This window comes from Trichoplusia ni, unplaced genomic scaffold, assembly GCF_003590095.1.
Source record: "Trichoplusia ni isolate ovarian cell line Hi5 unplaced genomic scaffold, tn1 tig00003303, whole genome shotgun sequence".
NCBI classification, from domain to species: domain Eukaryota; kingdom Metazoa; phylum Arthropoda; class Insecta; order Lepidoptera; family Noctuidae; genus Trichoplusia; species Trichoplusia ni.
In genome coordinates, this window is record NW_020800370.1 from 26180 (window position 1) to 45678 (window position 19499).

The 19499-nt window shown below is 36.8% G+C and overlaps 1 protein-coding gene and 1 pseudogene across 1 annotated transcript; one reads left to right on the forward strand and one right to left on the reverse strand.

Annotated features, from left to right (window-relative positions):
- The first annotated feature begins 318 nt into the window (after positions 1 to 318).
- On the forward strand, positions 319 to 15191 carry LOC113507845 (annotated as a pseudogene).
- Positions 15192 to 15238: 47 nt separating this feature from the next.
- On the reverse strand, positions 15239 to 19446 carry LOC113507844 (synapsin-like; the record flags this gene model as incomplete). The annotated part of the gene is made up of 6 exons (XM_026890769.1): positions 15239 to 15811; positions 16124 to 16250; positions 17236 to 17321; positions 18538 to 18698; positions 18928 to 19146; positions 19305 to 19446. Coding segments are annotated over 6 exons (852 nt in total), but the record flags the coding sequence as incomplete, so codon positions are not given.
- Positions 19447 to 19499: the final 53 nt, after the last annotated feature.

The window sequence follows — 19499 nt, forward strand, 5'->3', positions numbered from 1 at the left end:
CAAAATTGGCAAAAAGATTTATTACGTGTCGCCAACTCCAGATCTCGTCTCATAAATCGATGTAATGGTTCGATCAAAGACCCGATAGGGTGTTATCGAGGAACCGCTATCGATGTACTCGGATAATGGTTGTGAAAGCTCAGAGGTGCGTCTCGGCCAGCGACATGGACGCCAAATCAAGCCGACTGCTGTGAAAAGAATGACAATGATTGATATTGACCGATAGAGACTTTTAACGCGACTGAGCCGAGTTGAAGTATAGGAGTGAGCATCGTAGTAATGTAGCTTGTATTGATTGCAGTAACAGATGCCTCGTGATGTTGTGTAGTAGTAGTGCGTGCGGGGTCGGCGGTGGCGCTCTGTATCTAGGGCTGAGTGTTGTTGTACGAAACTGTTTGTGCACGTGGGCGGTCAAGTTCGCTTATTCTGTTGTAATACGTTGTTAGACGGCCACGGGACTCGCCGGGTCAGCGCATCTCTCGTACATAAGGAATAGCAACTGTAGCAAGCCACCGAACTGACTCACGCGGAAACTAATTTTGTTATTATAACAACAGGTTGTTTGCTCACATTTCGTGGTAACTAACAGTATTGGTTAATGAATGCGGTTTATGTTCTGATAAAGAAATTGTGAATGTTGTATAAATTATGTGGACAAATAAATCACGTTTAAATTAGTACAAACTGTAGTAGCATGAGGACAAATCATACAAAATTAAATTAATTAATAAATTACGAGAATTTATGTACACAGTTTATTAACAGAACATTTTATTTAAAACAGAAGTGAACAGTGCATCGAGAGAACGCGTAACTGTGATATAAGCAGACACTGAACTTGCCAACATTGTTGATTCGATTTATTGTGCAAGGTAGATAAATAAGCGAACTTCCTGAAGTCTCAGTATAACGTGTGAAGTGGTAAATTGGGCACATGTCTCCGCGCGTGGTGGCTGGCGCCCGTGCCGGCATCGCCGACTGCAGCGCCGAGCCCACATCATCGCACTACGTGAGTTGGACAAAACCCAAAAACACTCATATCCTTTATACGTGACATTGCCTCACTGTGAAACTTTGTGAAATTACAATGTTTTAACATTCAAAACCTATTTAAAATTCTAAGTACATTCTGTTTACATCGATAAAATAAGTACAGTATTTGCCCATATAATGATGTCCGTAACGACAAGATGTCTGCTGGTCGTTGAAGGCATTTAAAATGACTATCAAATCAGGTGTAATACAGAGAAGTGAAATAATTAAACACACACGATACGGTTACGAGTGTGTGCGTACTTGTGTCGTGCATCGCGTTCATATAAAATTAGGTCAGAAACTACCGAGCCAATTGCACTTTATTGGCGCCGCACTAAAGCCATTTATTTACACCAACATTAAAAATTTACTAGACATTCTAATAATTAAAATTTACGTCTTTAGTTCTTTACCTTCTGCTTCAGGAATAAACACAATCAAGTAGCTCTATATTCAAAAAACTGTGACTTTTCCAACATTAATTAAGTGACGAATGTTTGTTATGTAAACTGTGACGTCTTTGCCGCGACTCACGGCCCGTCAAAACACTTCACCTCACCTTTTTGTTATGGCACAAAATTATATCCTAAAATAACAATGAACATAAGTGGCTAGTCTTACGTTAGCCGCGCATGTTAATTTTAGCTTTTTGTTTACAAATTTTATAAAAGCTGTGTAGTTTCCTCTCGCATACACAAATTGCACATTCTATTTTTATTTCATTGGTTGTTACCACGTTTAATAGCACACATGGATGCTATAATGATGCTAATTCGACATAACTACTTAACATGGTAAGTGTCCTATTATGAAAATATAAAAACTTACAATTTAGCGCTTTAATAAGCCTACGCAACAATTACGGCCGGCAAACATTTCATGGCGATGTGTTTGAGCTTAAGACGATATTAGCGGTAAGCAGTCTGACTGGGCGCGCACCGCTCACTCGCGCGTTGCGCACACTCAACACTGTGGCTGATGACATTGATTTATTCAACTGTACACTGAGTGGGTTCACAAGGGCCACTTACTGTGTAGTATGTAAGGAAATATAGTTAAGGTATTATATTTTTAGTTACTATGTCGAATTAGGTTAAGATATCTGTAATGGCAAAGTAAATGTGTGTGTGATAAATAAATAAATAAATAAATAAACAAAATCTGTTTACCTTTCAATTGGTGATATTGGCTTTCAAGGTAATTACTCTACCCTTATTAGAAGAGTATGTTCTCTTTACACAGCGGCGCTTTCTTAATGAAAACACATTACGACTTGTCGCATTGTTCCTATTACGTTCTTGTTAAACGTGAGTTGTAGTTTAAGGTATTCAAACTTATTATATCTCAGCATTAATTTCAAAATTATAAGTGCATTATAGATAATTCTTGGTCTTCCAAATAGATAGTAACAGTTCGGTTTTAGATGCGCGTCATATTGATGCAACTCTGCAGTTCACAGTGTCGGTGACACTTGGTTGTCTGCCCGTCCCACAATAGAATCGGCCGTGAAAATGCAATCACTACGATTGAATGAATGAATTAAGAGTCTTTATTGAACATCACCGACTTATTCCTCTCCATTAACTCTGTCGGTGCATTTCATAACCGAATACCTCACACAGATGAGATGATTCTCAATACTTTCATTTGTTTAAGAATAAGAGAAGTTGTTCGTCAAGTAATTCCAGTTTATGTGGGCTCGTGTGGGCTGACACAGGATCGCTTTCAACGTTTTGATGAGAATACATATTTTATGACGAGAACTTAAACTGTTTTCATATCTGTGGTGTGAAGACAGCACGATATAAAATTGAAGCATACTCGATGTTGTATGAGAGTACCTACGCGCGTTCACATTTTCCTTTATGAGATGCCTTTGAAACGCGGCGCCATCAAAAGGACGAAAAAACACGAGCAAAGGGAACGTGGTCATGGTGATTTGTGTCAAATCACGTTAACCATCTTTGTGTGGTTTCATCTTGACAACAGTGAGAACACATGTGACTTATATGTAGTCTTGAGTCACTGCGAATAGTAGAGATATTGTGTTGTATTTACAATGTTGCAGGAAATCGGGGGATTTACGACCTTAATCATAATACAATTTTGTATATAACATTTCTAAAATGTGCAACACATGTCTCTTTTATAATTAAATCGGTTTCGAACAAAGTAAATGTGAAATCTTTAAATGCATATAAAATGTACAAATTCCGTCTCATGACTTTATTATCTCCTTTCCGGACGGTCGTCCGGTTTTACGGCCTATATGTTACTGCACATTTTTCGGCATCCCTTTCTTGGTTAAATGTCTTATTCGTACATTTTATTTACTGGTGTTAAGTAGGTTTTTATTGCGACAAAAAATTCGGGAAATGGAAATGGCACTTTTATGCCATACGAAATACCCGAACCGTCTTATTAAAAATCCGGTACAGTGAGGGTTCGATACAAAGAGGCCTAATAAAATACATTTTCAACGAAAAATGGGTAACCATCATATTAATGATGAAACCCAATACCCAAGCGCTTAAGTTTGTGTATATGAGTTTGCTTGAGTTAAAATGACATTATTTTTGGAGTAACTGTTTACTCACGCGTATCTATCGGCATAGACTGACTAGTTCTGGACCCAACCGCAATCTTTAATCATGATCTAACGCGCGGACCGTCACTTTGTCAACACCATTATTTACATATATGCTTATACGAATATTCATTTTTTTATTTTGCTGCCATATTATAAACATAAAAGTTCATAAATGCAGATTGAATAACCGTTAAGCTAAAACTTTTTGCATATAAGTAATGACGCTTTCCACTAATTAATTATGTATAGAAATGCCAGTTGCAAACACCTGTAGACAGGTCACAATTAATTTGTTTTCGATGAATATTAACTGTACAATGTGTATGTCATTTGACGACTATACTCATCGTTGATCATCGAAAGAGCATAAACAGCTGTTTTACTTCATCCACCATTTTTTAATTTATGTAGGTCATTACCCCAATTCGAATTCATAAATGTAATTGCTATTCTTACATCCACAGCTGGTAACAAGATCCCTCTTACACTTAAGCCCCTTTTGATTCGTTTCTCTTGTAGGTCCTATGCCCAGCTCCATGGAAATTGGACTCGAGCAACCACTTTTGAAGTATGGCTATTCTTATTTTTTTCCGATTTAACATTTTCTAACATCCGTAGATTGAAATTAAATTCAATTTGGCTTAACCGCTGAGATAGGATAGGAAGATAAGTTACGATAATCAGCAGACAAATACTCGGAACACGTTTTTACAACAAATTATGTTAATGTTTACCTACAAGTGTATGCATATATTTCTTTGACGCGAGAGGCTCATGTTAATGTCGGTTAAGCAAAAAAACATTCTCTTTGAGGTATATTTAAGATGTAATTATAAGATCTTCGCACTTGATTATAAAAATATCCTTTTTAAACAATTTCATTTATTTTTTCAATCTTAAAAAGCTCAGCACCGTGAGGTTAGGTAATATGCAAATCTATATACTAATATATAAAGCTGAAGAGTTTGTTTGTTTGTTTGAACGCGCTAATCTCAGGAGGTCCAAATAGAAAAAATATTTTTGTGTTGAATAGACCATTCATCGAGGAAGGCTTTAGGCTATAAACCATCACTCTGCGACTAATAGGAGCGAAGATACAATGGAAAATGTGAAAAAATAGGGCAGGTATAAATCATAACTTATTTCTTCTACCCACGCCACGGGGACGAAGTCGCGGGCAACAGCTAGTTGTGTATAAGAGAGCCTCTAACTATATTTTAAAAGTAAAAATAATATAGTCGTATTCAAATTTATTGTTCATATTTCATTCTAGTCTAGTAAGAGGATAAATCTCCCTGATTTTCCTTCACCTCTGTAGTCTGGATCCTGCGCCGAAGCCAAGATTACATACATGAATTTAGCTATCAAATGAAATATTCATAGAAAGTTATACAAGGATGTTTCTTTTGTGGAACATTCTATATTGTTTAGGCGCTGAAATACAAAAAAAAACTATGGTCCTTCCTATACAAGTTCAGATGTATACCTAGAAGATCTGGCTTGCAAATACTATGGTTACTCAAAGGATGCTCGAAAAGTCTTTATATTGCATTGTATTTTATGAACCGAATAATTTTAATTGTTCTTCATACCCACGTTGTGTAAAAATAAAATAAGACTAACTTACATAAAACAAATCATAATTCCATTGTTAATCATAAATTATTCAAAAACGATGATGGATTAAAAAAATCCTTATTTGAAGTCATTATTTCAAGAGGGCACATCCTTAAGACTTCGACCTCTGTATTGTAAAGACGATGTGATCCGTAAAACAATGAGCCTTTGAGGAGCTATCAAGACAGATCTCTTATATCTAAATAAACGTATATACGTCAAGCCCTTAATCTTCGCTTCTCGTTAACCTTTAAATGTATCACGGACTCCATCTATCATTCAGTCATTCCGTCCATTTAATAACTATAAGAATCACGTTTCTTTGCCGTGACTTATCAGATGGAATAATTCCGCAGCCACATCATTTTATACATTAATAGAAATGATAACAATAGATGATAAGCTCTACAATTTGTCTACAAAATGTAAAACAAGTTCTTGAGCGATGGCGGTTCGAAGGAATTTTTTTATCTGTTAACGAGCAAACTGAAAGTAATGGGAGGGACTTTTTCTAATCGGAAGGAAAACATGGACCTAGTAATAGTACCATTGACATTGATATACAGGTTGTAGAGAAAAAGGCCTAACATTCCCTCTACTACAACTAATGGGTGTACATAGAAACGTCAAGCGAGCTTTTTCCATCAATTTAGCTGTCTTGCTCCCGACGGTATAAAATATGTTAAAACTAATTATTGCTTTCAGATTTCTCAACCCAATTATATTCATCCGATAAACTTTCTAACTACAATGTTTTATACAGACCAGCCTAGATACATGGTGTGTTTTATCCAAGTTAAACCTCGTTTATGTGTTTATTAAAATGTCCTAAAAGCTTTTGCTAATATATCTGTCAAAACAAAAAAAACGAAAACCTTTTTTCTAAAGCCACTATAATGTATCTCCCTTATAATCTTATCCGTTTTAACTTTATAAGGCCTTATGCAAATATAAAAGTAAAAAATCTCTGTCATTACCGGTCAGTAAATCTCAGAGATGAATAGAATGAACTGTTAAGATTGATTGACATGTTTACTGGTATAATTGAAATGTCACGAGTCAGTCTAAGGATAGGCCGATGGATTTATGTGGTTAGTATGTTCTTGTGACATGCGGACTGCTTCAAGGATGGTCGTTATACGTTGATAATGAACCACAATCTGCGATTGACGATCGGCGCCGTGTTGCGTAAATTACGAGTTGTACAATTGCACATTCGCAACACGGGAAATATTGTTTTAATTTCATATACATTTTCATTACCTCTAATAATCGTTACAGTTATAAATGCTTGCGACATTTATACTTATTAATAAAACCTATTGTGTGCTTCATAATAGGAATAATTGTCCATTACTTGGAAATGTATTTAGCTATTACAAGAAAAGTAATATAGCTGCTACCCATTTATTCAATAAACACATTATTTCTAATATACATTATATTTAAAGTTGATATTAATGAACCGTAAACTATTAAGAATTCCACGTACTTTTCCTCACACTTTCAAATAATATAGCTTGTAATACTCTATTTAAGTTAGGCAAACCGCAATTCAGATCACGCCTTGACCGAAAACCGCAGATTGTTGGTAACTTACATACATACATACAAATAACAGGCAGGTAAACATGAATGTATTACTGTTGAAAGGTCCTTGCGGAATACTCTCTCACATTTTCGAATTTTATCGAGAGTTACTAACCCGTCGATGTTATTACCCACTTACAACTTATTTCGTTTGTGACACTTCATTAAATATATTGGAATCATTTTTCACAAGGGATTTAGGTGGCCAGATATTTTTAGAAACTTTATATTATTGGTAGTATGTCATCTAAATAAGTTTTATTTACGAAACAAAGTCATTGTAACTGGTCGGCATTATGTTACTGGAAACAATAAAGCCATGTAACTATTGATTTGGACAGTGCGGTACCTTCTAGCGATGGTCTATATCAAAGTAAAATAACAGAAATATTTTAAAAATTGAATAATGAAATACCAAACACAGCTATGTGCCACTTAGTCAATCTCAGGTTCCGTGAAGGGACGTGGTCCAATTTGTTTCGACAGTGTCGCTACCGTAACACTACCTATCGATAAAAACACGTTTCAATCATGTCGTGTTCAACTTTTTATGCTAGTTAGCGAGCATGTAAAAAGTCCAACAAAAACTTGTTGATGGTTTGACAGCTAACATTGAACTATGAAACTAATATTGCATAGCATAAACAAGTAATAACTCACATCGTGCGAATTTTCGTATATTAAGCAAAAGTTTGCGTGCATTTGAGGAGGTTGGGGTCATTAGCATCGTCTAGAAAATCACGATTACAATACAATTTTTCTACAAGTAATCATTTTCAAATATTCTCCCATTTCTGCGTTCTTCCATGTTCCCGTTTCCGGGCAAATTTTGAAAGCTTTCGTAGTATATTCCTGTCAATTACAAACATTACGTGAACATGTTAATTGCCTTCATTCCATGATTCCACGTGTTCAGACTCCTTACAAACTCCCTGTACGTAAATAGCATAGGTATGCGACCACAAATCCGTTCGGAATCCGAGAGTTTCCGTCAATATTACCTCAAGACCGCTTATTGTACCGGTCTAAGAATTTCTAGCAGATTCTTGTGAGATATTTTCTTCGTTTAAACGTAAAAAGACCAAACATTCTACACCTACACTAAAATAAGAAAATAAAACTCACAGGTAAACAATGAAACATTATATTTTGTTGGAAAATTTGTGTTCCGCCGAATTTCTGACAGTAATTTTCCCTTATCACTCAAAAACATGAAACAAATACAAATTCGGATTTTAATCATGTATTCCAAATATACACGTAGTTTTGAAACTTTGAAGCGAAAGGAAATTGAAACATGATGTAAATACAAGACTTTATCACGTTTTCACTATCAATACCGATATCGCGACTTTCGAGTGCTTACAGTTTATAATGAACGAGTACATGACTGATCTTTTAAATCAATTTATAACGACATATAACTCTCACTGAATGACACACAAACATTAAAAGCCAGTGTATATAAAATTCCCCTGACATCTTTTGACCAGAAGACGAAATTGCATTCAATGCCCTTTTGTTCGAGTGTTTATAACCATTCAAAGAATGGTTAGGGTCAATCGTTTCTTGCACAAGTCCTAACAAAGCAATGGACATAAACCGCCGTGGCAAAATTAGAAAACAGACGTTTTACTGTGCAATAAACAGCAATGATATGTTATAAACACCAGTACCTACGTAAAGGGTTTTGGCAACTCTTGAACTACGATAAATATTTATATTGTGTGCGTAAAGATGTAAATGGTAATCACTAAGTAAAGGTATCGTATTGTTGGGAGCACAACGTGATCAAAGCTTCGGGTACATGGGAACACCGACCAAGTATAATGTGATTTCGATACTTTAACAAACGTGCCCACAGCGCGCTTTATGTTAGATGCCGGTAAACAACTATAAACACATAATGTCAACATTCACCTCAGGTTTCTCGACGAACCCTGACAAACGAGGTATTGTTGCACCGCCGCGCGGTCGGAACCACGGGTGCGACTATGGGAATGCACCCATAAAATTTCCGCATTGTGATTTTTATCCGAAATCTGTATACACGGCGCGATAACCGCACTACATCGTAGGGGTACAAAAGCCACGGCTGCAGCATTAATACGCAATCGGAAAGATACCACCGAACTGAGCGCACTGCGTTATGTGACTTCCAACTCGCGAGTATGTGAGTATGAATAATTTATTGTTGCAAAAAAGTGCACACTATACGTTTGAATAAACTTTAGGTACCTACCGACTTTTATTCAACATTAATTTAAATAAATACTTTCATTAAAAGAAATTCAAATACGCTTCGGACAATCTGACCCAATGTAGAGTTCTCTCAAACATACTAAACTATAATATTAATTTCACGACTCCTTAATCACCATCTAATTAATATTCGATAATTAATTTGTACGGAGCTACTAATTATTGCTAAACATAAAATATGTTTATTATTTAAGAATATATTGCGTGTCATAGCTAGTGTGTAATTAGTTTCATGAAGTTTGAATGCAAGAACATAGGTAACCTAAATTGTAAGTAAATGATTAATTAAGGAAGACGGTGAATCATGTTGGGTATAATTTGTCTTCGCTAGAAATTTATTTAAATTAAAACTATAAATTAAATAGATAATTATATAACAAGATCTTAAAATGTTTATTGCCGTGTAATTATTATAAAAACGCCTTTGTCATATAAATTATTCTTGTCACTTTTATTGACCAATTAACATTTATAGATGCATAGTTCAAATTGTATTTTTTATAGTTAAGATTTTTAGTTTTTATTTTGTAAAGACGTTTAAAAGGTTATATCGCGTGATGTAAACGTAATCAACTCCGGCGCATTTCCGTGCTCTACCGACGAGTCTGCCTCCCACGTAGGGTCCATAATAACTGGCTTATTGTTCCCGACTAAGCCTAATAACATATTATGCAACACTATAAAAAAACTTTGAAGCGTAAAGAGTATTTTAATCTTAAATAAACATTTTGTGAGCCCATCGTAATACGAGAATCAACAAATCTCATTCGCTACAATGTGCTCTTAATTCCAATGACAATATTTATTTTACAAACGTTAAGTAGATAATCCTTTGAGAATAGAATAAATAACAGGTCGTGAGTAATTCTAACCGAAACGGATTAACGTCAACAATTATAAAAGAAGTTCTCGAGTAACAATATCCGAGACAGATCGTACTAGTCAGCGATAAGCTTTAACAATCTTCACACAAAGCAACATGAACACGAGGTTATGACATGGCGGCACCGCGACGACAGCGTTTTATTCTCGTGAATGCGAAAAATAGTACGTAGTGCGGTATTAAAAATTTATCACCGCGTCGTAGAACAACAGTGTATCAATGGAACAAAAACAAGGCTCGCTCGTAATGTAGGTCACAAACATCAGCTCGCAGTAGCCCAGAGGTGGTTAAGCTAATAAATTATCCGTAACATGCTCTCGCTCCGGCGCGCCCCGATACAAATTGATGGGTTCCTTCGCAAACGTAATTAATTTAAAGTGTGAAGTCTTATATCATTACACGATTAGATTAAAATTCTTCAATAAACAGCTTTCTATTTAATTCATTGGAATATCGATCAATAGAATGTTATGAGATGTAACGAGATATGACGCTGTGTATCTATTCCGTGGACTTCGTACTTTAACTGTAATGGACAGTTTCAGGTTTCATTGAAATGTATTGAAACTTGCCATTTATATAAATATTCTCGCATTATTGGAATAGGAACAGTACTTGGAAAAGCCTACACGAAGACTGACGATCTACTCGTACCATAAACATGTATAGCGGTATTAATAATCCGGTTTCAGATTTGCTGACTGGTTAAGTTCTCACGATTACATGATCTAAGTAAAAAAAATATGTTCTCCCAAATTTGAATTAATTAGAATAAATACCGACGAACCGCCAAGCTTCAGTGACTTAAAATAAAACTAAAAAAACACAACCTTCATAAAATATTAGTCGGTACAATCAAAAGAGACAGAAAATACCTAAATTTGAAGCATAAAAAGGATGTCGAGATTCAATTAGAGTTATTCAAGTTGTTAGAGCTCCGTTTTATGAGTGCGGTAGGATGATGACACTACAGATAGTCGCGCTGCGCCAAATTTGTGGCATCCCGAGATGGATCGTTAGCTACGAGTATATGGCATACCAAATGAACGTCCACAAGAATCGTAAACAGTGTTATTGTTTAGTCTCACCTATCTGATATTTACAATTAAATTTGCGTGATAAATGAACAGCAACGTATATAACAATGGTAGCCTGTCTTCGTTAGTATTGGAAGATATTGCGTGGGTTTTATGCAAAGGTCAGGTGTGATGATCTTACATGATGATCGTAGTTTTATTAATAAGTGTAGCAGTGGCCCCAATCAAAAGGCTTTCACACGTCCCGGACTGGAGTACGCATGGTACGGTTATCAATGTGTATTTTGTGTTTCTACGCTGCGTGATATATGGCCAACTGAAACTACCATATGTAAAGGGGCATCATATATTTAGGGACAGTTACAGAAAATACATATAACTGTGTACATTTGTTACAGATCATCAGATATAGCATGCTGACGAGGTGGTTGGCGCTGGCGCTGGTGGCGGCGAGTTATCGCCTCGCCGATGCCTGCACGTGCGCACCCGCGCATCCACAGACACATTTTTGTAACAGCGATTTCGGTATGTAGTAAAAATGTATTTATATAAAATTCCGAAAAACAAACAAGTTCTTCAGTAAGACATACATCTTGAATCTAGACTATTATAATAACTTTCGAAAGGCGGATTCATAATTTTCTGACGCGTATTTATCGGGATCGCCCGACTAGTTTCGGACTCGAACAGAGTCCTTAGGAATCTCTAGTTGTGTCCGATACCCGACAGCGGTCCCGATAAATATGCCTGACTAAACCCTCTATGGTACAGTATTGTTGTAAGAAATATAGTTTTTTAAATTAACTAAATATAAAAATCAGTCTGATTAAGGCATGAAAAACATACATAAAATCGTAAACGAACTAATCTGATTAGAATTCTGAGCATGTTTCAAACGCAATAAGTTTATCCACACTCCCCTTATGTATCCCCCTCTACGTTATTAGTTATTACAACCTTGTTGCGTGCGAGGCGTTCCGCGTAGTTAATTGCATCAGAACATCATACTCTCGTCGTTAAAAACCGCTCCATCCTTATATTTTTGCAGACGTTATATTATTTGCAAAACGTCCGTACGTACTCGTCATCCGTCGACGTCATCGAACGTATGTCATCGTAGGTGCACTTTACGAAACAAATTATGACGAGATTTGTTTGAAGTGGCATTCCTGTTCCATATTGGTCTGAATAAGAAATTCACAAATTGATACTTTTCTTTCAGTTATCGTTGGAAGGGTACAGAAAACATTTCGAGGAAAAGACTTTTACGACGCATACAAACTGAAGATCCGAAACACTTACAAAGTAAGTATTCAACCACTTCACAGACTAGATACTATGACCACTTAGACAATTATATCTACAATTTGATAACGTGCCTATTATGCACTTGAATATAATAGGTTCTGAGGAAAATCGTATTTGGAAAACAAATGAAAGTTTAGAAAACATACATTATTGTTGTCGATGGGAAAATGGATAAGAATAGAATTCCCCTCTGTTACCCACCGGGAATGTAAACGCAATACTTAGGCGACGAACATATCGGGGGACTGTAGCCTCGATTAATAGCAATAGACTTGCCAACTACAAACGGGACACGAGGAGCGAACGTGGGAGTAAAATAAACTATAGATTCCTGAGCGAGGAAAACTCCTATAACCAACCAAGGATCGAACGAGTAAATAAACATTAGCCTTATGGAAACTAACCAAATGTGTTTTTACAGGCGACTCCGAAAGCAAAGGTGGCCCTGCAATCAGGCCGCTTACTCACACCGTCACAAGACTCTTTGTGTGGGGTGAGCCTACAGCCGAGGGAGACCTATGTCATTACAGGTGAATATCCTCTCTACGACACGTTTCTAATGGTATTCTGATGTATGAGGAGCCAAGCCATAACAATAAAATGTTGCTACGTTGCGTGTTTGCAAGTCTACTATACAAACAATCAATGTTCACCAAACACTGTAAAAATTTGCTAACGATGCCTTGGACTTTGCCTAGAGAACTCATGCAAGTATAGTTATTGTGCAAGGAATTTAATTCGGACGTTACGTAAAACTGCCTCATTAGATATTTTTAAGCTGACAGTTTTATTCCGAGAAAGTAAACAAGGCTTTAATGCCCGTCCGTATCTTGCTCCATTAGTATTTAAATTTGTAAGGCGCGATAAGCATTGCGGCTATCATTAATATAGACATTGGAGCCTTTAATACATTAAGCAATCGCATTAACATACTAGCACTCTAGCAAGTCTCTATTATGCCGAAGACACAATACCTAATTGGTATGAATATAGTCATGATTTGGTTTCAAACTTTTAATTTATTTTCTGCCACGTCTGTCTGTCGCTTTGAGAAGTCGGCTATTTGTCCTGAATAATTTATTCATCGAAAAATTGAACTGATTCGGAATGAGCTTGTTCAATGGAATTGGTAAAATGAATTGGGAATAAATTAGTATAAGATACTTTGGAAAGTATCTGTCTGTTCTGCTTAAATACATTTATTTAGTAAATTGTGTTTCTGGGTACTACAATTTTGGTATATATAGATATTTGTTTACAGTATGCAATACCAAGTCAGACACCATTATTTCTATCTAACGTGAACTATAACATTTTCAGGTCGAGTAGTTCATTTAGAGGCTCATGTGCATTTGTGCAGCTTTATCAGCAATGGCGTGACGTCACACCACGTCAAAGGAAAGGATTCCGCCTCCTCTACAAACAGGCTTGCACTTGCAAAGTAAGTCTATAAACTAATACGAACAAGTAATGCATATGTTAATGAACTCTATTTCTAACGAATCAAAGCTGGATTTCCAATAGCGTTCTTGTTGTGTTTCCGATTGCAGATTACATATTTCGATTAGTTAATAAATTGTAATAAACGTCTACGATAACGTAATTATAACATTCTTTTATATATTCATCTCTTACCCTGTTGAACTAGGATTGGATTGTCTAATAAATACTAAGCAATTTTATGTAAAAATATACTTATCTCCGTACGCGTAGTATGTAATACAAGTAGTAGGTAATACCAATTTCCTTCCCAACTCTTCAAATAAATACTATTTGAGCGGCATACACTTTCAGCCTTCGTTGTGTATCTACATATTGAACCCTTTATTTATTTTTAATAAGTTGCTTAGGGCCATCCAGTTTAAGCTCTTGTAGTTCCAAGACGATGTAAAGTCATCATTGCGTGATGTCTGCTTATATGATGACGTGATAGTAACTTGATCATGATATGATGACAGGTCCACATGAACCGGCGGCGGACCAAGTCCCCGAACGCCTGCGTGACCGGCTACGACGAGTGCTACGAGCGACATGGCATCTGTCTACACGACCGCGAGCATCGGTGCCGGTTGGACAGGTAGACAACTTAATACTACTAAAAACTTTATGTAGCAGACTCTTGAATCAAAATGAGATTAGTCACAGGTATTATCGATTCATGACCTAATGTCGAACATTAATATAGCTGCACCCCATAAGGAAACAATAGGCCAATCCTACTACTATTATAAAGGCGAAATAGAAGGCAGATAGATAGATAGAAGACAGGTATAAATTATACTTATATCTTCTAACCACGCGCTGAAGTCGCGGGCAACAGCTAGTATGAAATAATGGCGGCTCTCTAATTACTAAAACATACGATTCATAGACAATTATATCCATAAACAACCTGAAAGGCATTACTAATTCGCACTCTATGTTCAAAGTAAGCTTAGTCATACAATGAACGATTTTATGCTCCCATTCAAAGCATCTGATAAACACTTTGCGGTGCATGCCGTAAATGTGAAGCAGTAGGATTTTCATTCCAAACAATATTAAAATGGAAAAACACCTACGTTGTCACTGTCCGTTTATAATACGGGAAACGAGGTACAGTCGTAAACATAAATCCGTTTGATGTTGGTGTACGTGTGGGCGCTGCTAATTGTCACTCAACACTTGTGTTTACATTCCAGGGCTCCCGCTCTCACGCGGTGCCTCCAAGCGACGCGCCTCAACAGCACTATGACTTGATTTACCCACTAAGTTGCACAAGTTTACTTTAAATGTACCTTTTGAACATCTCACGACGTCCGCGCGAAAAATTACAAGTTCATCCACATTCATCACTAATCGTACGAAACGAAGCAGCTGTTATACTAAACCAAACATTAATTATAATAACACTAGATTCATGTCGCGATTAAGTTATTTAGTTGAATGTCGTGTGTGTGAAGTTTAATTAGCCCATTGGCGATTGTAACGAATTTATTGGTTGAAAGTATTCGAAACATGTTACTTTGTGATTTTTCTTTTGGACGCTTCAAAATTGTTGTTTTGTCTTCGCAGACAAAAATAGTCGTAACGTTATTTTTGTATTATTTATTTTTAAGATAATGATTGTAAATTAACTAATTATAGTGATATATAGGTTAAAATAAACAAAATTTAAACGGATTATGTGCTGTTTGATTTATTGGGATTGAACCACCGCCTGATGTTAATTTAATAGCAAATCTGCACTGCAGTTGGAAGCTGATTCTTCACATATATACCGCTGTTGCATATGCAATCGAGTTCGCATCGACTGCTGAATTTAAAACAATTTAAGTATGAAAAGTATCTAGTTGCTTATACATATAGGGAGGACTTGGAAATCTTAATAATCTATGTACTCACCATATCGGTGTGATTATGGTAGTAAGTTTGCTCGATCAACGGGAAGTTTTCTCTGCCGAGGCGCCGTTGTAACTGGAGAAGATGGCCGAACACCCAAGGCCGGTCCTAAACAAACATATTCATATAAAAATGATCTCTCTTCTATATCGCAAACAAGGACTACCCTCGGAAACTATGATTTATAAGTTTCCGGACTCTCAACTCGACCCATCAAAATCTTTACGGCCAATTTGCGGAAAGATGTATATTTAGCTCACTGTTGGTAAAATAATTATCTAAAATTCTGGATGTATTTGTAAATGTGACAATATTTTGTGAAATATCTCACAACCCAAGTTGTAAATTCTTTAGCTCATGAGTCTTTGTCTCTGTCCTTTATAATACTGATCGAAATGTAGTATGGTGTTGTTATAATACCTGGAAGTGGTAAATGGAGTTGAGGCTGTTGATGGCCGGGACTCCGCCGAACTTGAGGCCGAGGAGCAGCGCTCGGTGGTCAGCGCCGGCGTCGCGCACGTTCTGCCTCACCAACACGAAGTCCGGCCTAACAGACATTATACGTTACCACACAGAGAAACTTTTATTTGCTGTTCCTTAGTATATAACTGAATTTCTTATAGTAATCAATAAATATGAATAGAAATGCTTGTAGGTATGCTCATAACATTTTATGGGTTTAGTGATTTTAACTTATAAAGAAATGTAACTTAACGGAGGATGAAAAATAGGGATAGAATAGAATTTGGTTAAATTTTGTTGTAATACTAACATAATTCAAAGAAGTAGTCCAAACAACATTAAAACTAGTATAACTGTTGGCAGGAAATAACAAGAGATAAAGTAAATAACTATTTTAAAGGAGAAAAACAAACTTGGCAGCACCGAGACTGTTACCAAGTATACAGTTTACAAAACAAATCTAACAAAAGTTTGCGTAGGTTTTAAAGTAAAGTAAAATTATACATACTATTCTTATTTATTTATACCATCAAAATAACAAAAAAGTAGTGCTTATATGTAATGTTTTCATAAGCCCAGGCGACTAAACAAAGTACTTGTACGTCGCAAACTTTGTTACAGGTTTATGTTTTTATGTAAATCATCGAGCGCCCACACTTCAATCATAGGAAGACAAACGAACAAAAGTAGTTACAAACAACCATTAACATAAATAGGTATCAAGTTTGAGTCAGCGTTACGTTTAATCTATAAATAGGATTTTGTTAAAGTATTTGTTTGACAGATTATCTCATCGTCTCCCTTATAATGTCTTAACAGCAAGGAGTTCAATTACATCGATTACAAGATAATAAATCTCATTATTTACTTAGAATGAGAACCTGTGCAATAACAAATTAGGTTAATTAATTTCCTGAAATTCCCTTACAAAACAGTATTCCCTTTAACATTTAAAACGAGGTTGAAGTCTGTTTATTAAGTGAGAAAGCGTTTTGAGATGTTGAGTCGTTTGAAGATAAATGTGGCGAGAAATTATATTATACTTAGAAATGGGAAACACTTAGACTTACTTGAAGCATCTGGTGACTTTAGTGCCGCTGCGATAAACGGCCATAGAAACGTTGGCTCCATCAGAATTCGCAGTCACAGTCAATTCCTGTACCAAGCAAACGGTAAAAGTTATAAAACAAATTACGACCGACTCGGGTAATAAACGGGTTGATTTGATTATCCCTTTCAACTTTCACTACCAACCTATGTCCCTAAGCCTGTTCAGTATCCTTTTGCAATTACTTTCTCTGGTCCCTGTACAAAGAACTTCTGAATTTAATGGAATATTTTATGAGTTTCTCGTAGATTCAATTACGAAACTGTACTTAATAATGATTTACTTCAGTTATTTATTACAGCCTTCTTCAATTTTGTTATGATTTTAAATTTATCGTTATTTACAGGAAGTATTCCGTTACATTAAAAACCTATTTTTGACTGAAGACAAAACTACCTCTTTTTCCTGTAGAAAATGGATGAAAATGTCTAGAAACAACCGAAACATTTTCCGCCGCTAACAGACAGTTGTTAACGATGGTCTGACGTTTCGTGTCTATCCTTGTCTTGGGATCACAGTGCCGTTTTATACAAATGTTTTCCGTGTATTTTATCGTAATCTACTGCTACTGACTAGTGCTTTTCGTATCTATGGCATATTCACTGTGATGCTGAAAGTCTGAAAAAAAACTCGTTGTCGTGTCACTTGGGCATTCAACAACTTTATCGAGCAACAGAAATTGCATAAAATCTGAAAACATCACGCAATTCCCTTAATTTTATTTGACATTCCTTTTGTAGAGTCCATATACCTGCCAAAATTTTGCCACAAATCTACAACCAACTGTAAAAATTCAAACAGGTGGCACTTAAAAAGATTTCACGACTCCGGTAAGGGAAGGTTAAACGGGCGTAATTATTAATAAGATCAGAGGAGCTCAGTAAACTGTGTCGCTAACACGGGCCGTGTGCGCTTCAATATTACAGTAGTTTGATCTACAACACCTATTTTGTGGTGTCACTGCATAATTGATTGTTATGTCATGTGACCGCTGTTACTATCAAAGTGTTGATTCATTAAAGTTTGAAACTAAATTATAGGTTAACTTGAGAATCGTATATCATTCTTGTCCACGTGTCATACTTACGTATGAATAACGTAAGTACAACGCGTGCGTAACTCAATAGGTCGGAACGCATTGTGACGTTACACAACTACTAATGTCATCCCTTTGATGTCGTTTATACCTACCTGATTCTACTTGACTCAGTCAAGTAAAAGTAATAGGATAAAATAGCTTAACATATTTTAAGTATGGACTCACCCTGAATTCAGCTTGTTCGACACGGATGTCCCACTCGCCGGGCAGACGACGGCCGCGGAAGTACTTAGACCAGTCGGTGTTCTGGTCATCCACGACAAGCAGCGTCACGCATCGGTCCCGGTTATAGCCACGACCCACCGAAGCCACAGACGTCACACTCCCTAATTAAAAAACTTTCGATCTTCTATCACTTTAATACTATGCCAACTACCTTTCTATTATTCTAATGTGTTATTAAAGTGTCCTTCTGTGAATTTGTATATAAATAAATTGTTCATAAATAATAATATTATGAAACAGAATGTGACTCGATTGTTCTGCGATCGGGACCACAATTTGAATCATCATCAAAATGATGAATTTTGACTATAAAGACAAATACGACATTACCTAATAAATTGGCGCCTTGATCTCTTGCGGCGCCGGTGAGCGATTGTACTCGTTGAAGGAGAGACTCGCGGGACTTCGCGGGGGAGGAGGGCGCGGACGTGCCGCGCGATCCTCCCCGCAGGTTGAGCGACAGGTCGCCGCCACCCGCCGCCGCCGCTGCTGCCGTAGCTGACGGCGCTGGAGGAGGGCCTGATGCGCTGCCGATGCTGCCCCCGGTGGCTAAAAGGAAGGGTAATATTGGTACCAGATTTATGTCCCAACCTTCGGATAAGTCAGTAATTATTCTATCAATCAGTAATTATAATTACATTATGTTCTGTTAATTTAAATCTATTGGATTCTATTTTAATTTTTTTAGCATCTCAAGTTTTTCTTACCCTGGGAGGCCGGCCTTTGATTCTGCGGCTTTGGTTGACTGGTAGTAGCCGGGCGGCCGGTGTAGGGGTCCACCTCGCCCTCATCACACTCGGACTGCAGGTCCCCCGAGCTGAATCTGCGCAACGCCTCCACTGAGCTACTCGCCGCACGCCACCACCACGCCGCGCCAGATTACAGGGACACGCAGAGGAGGG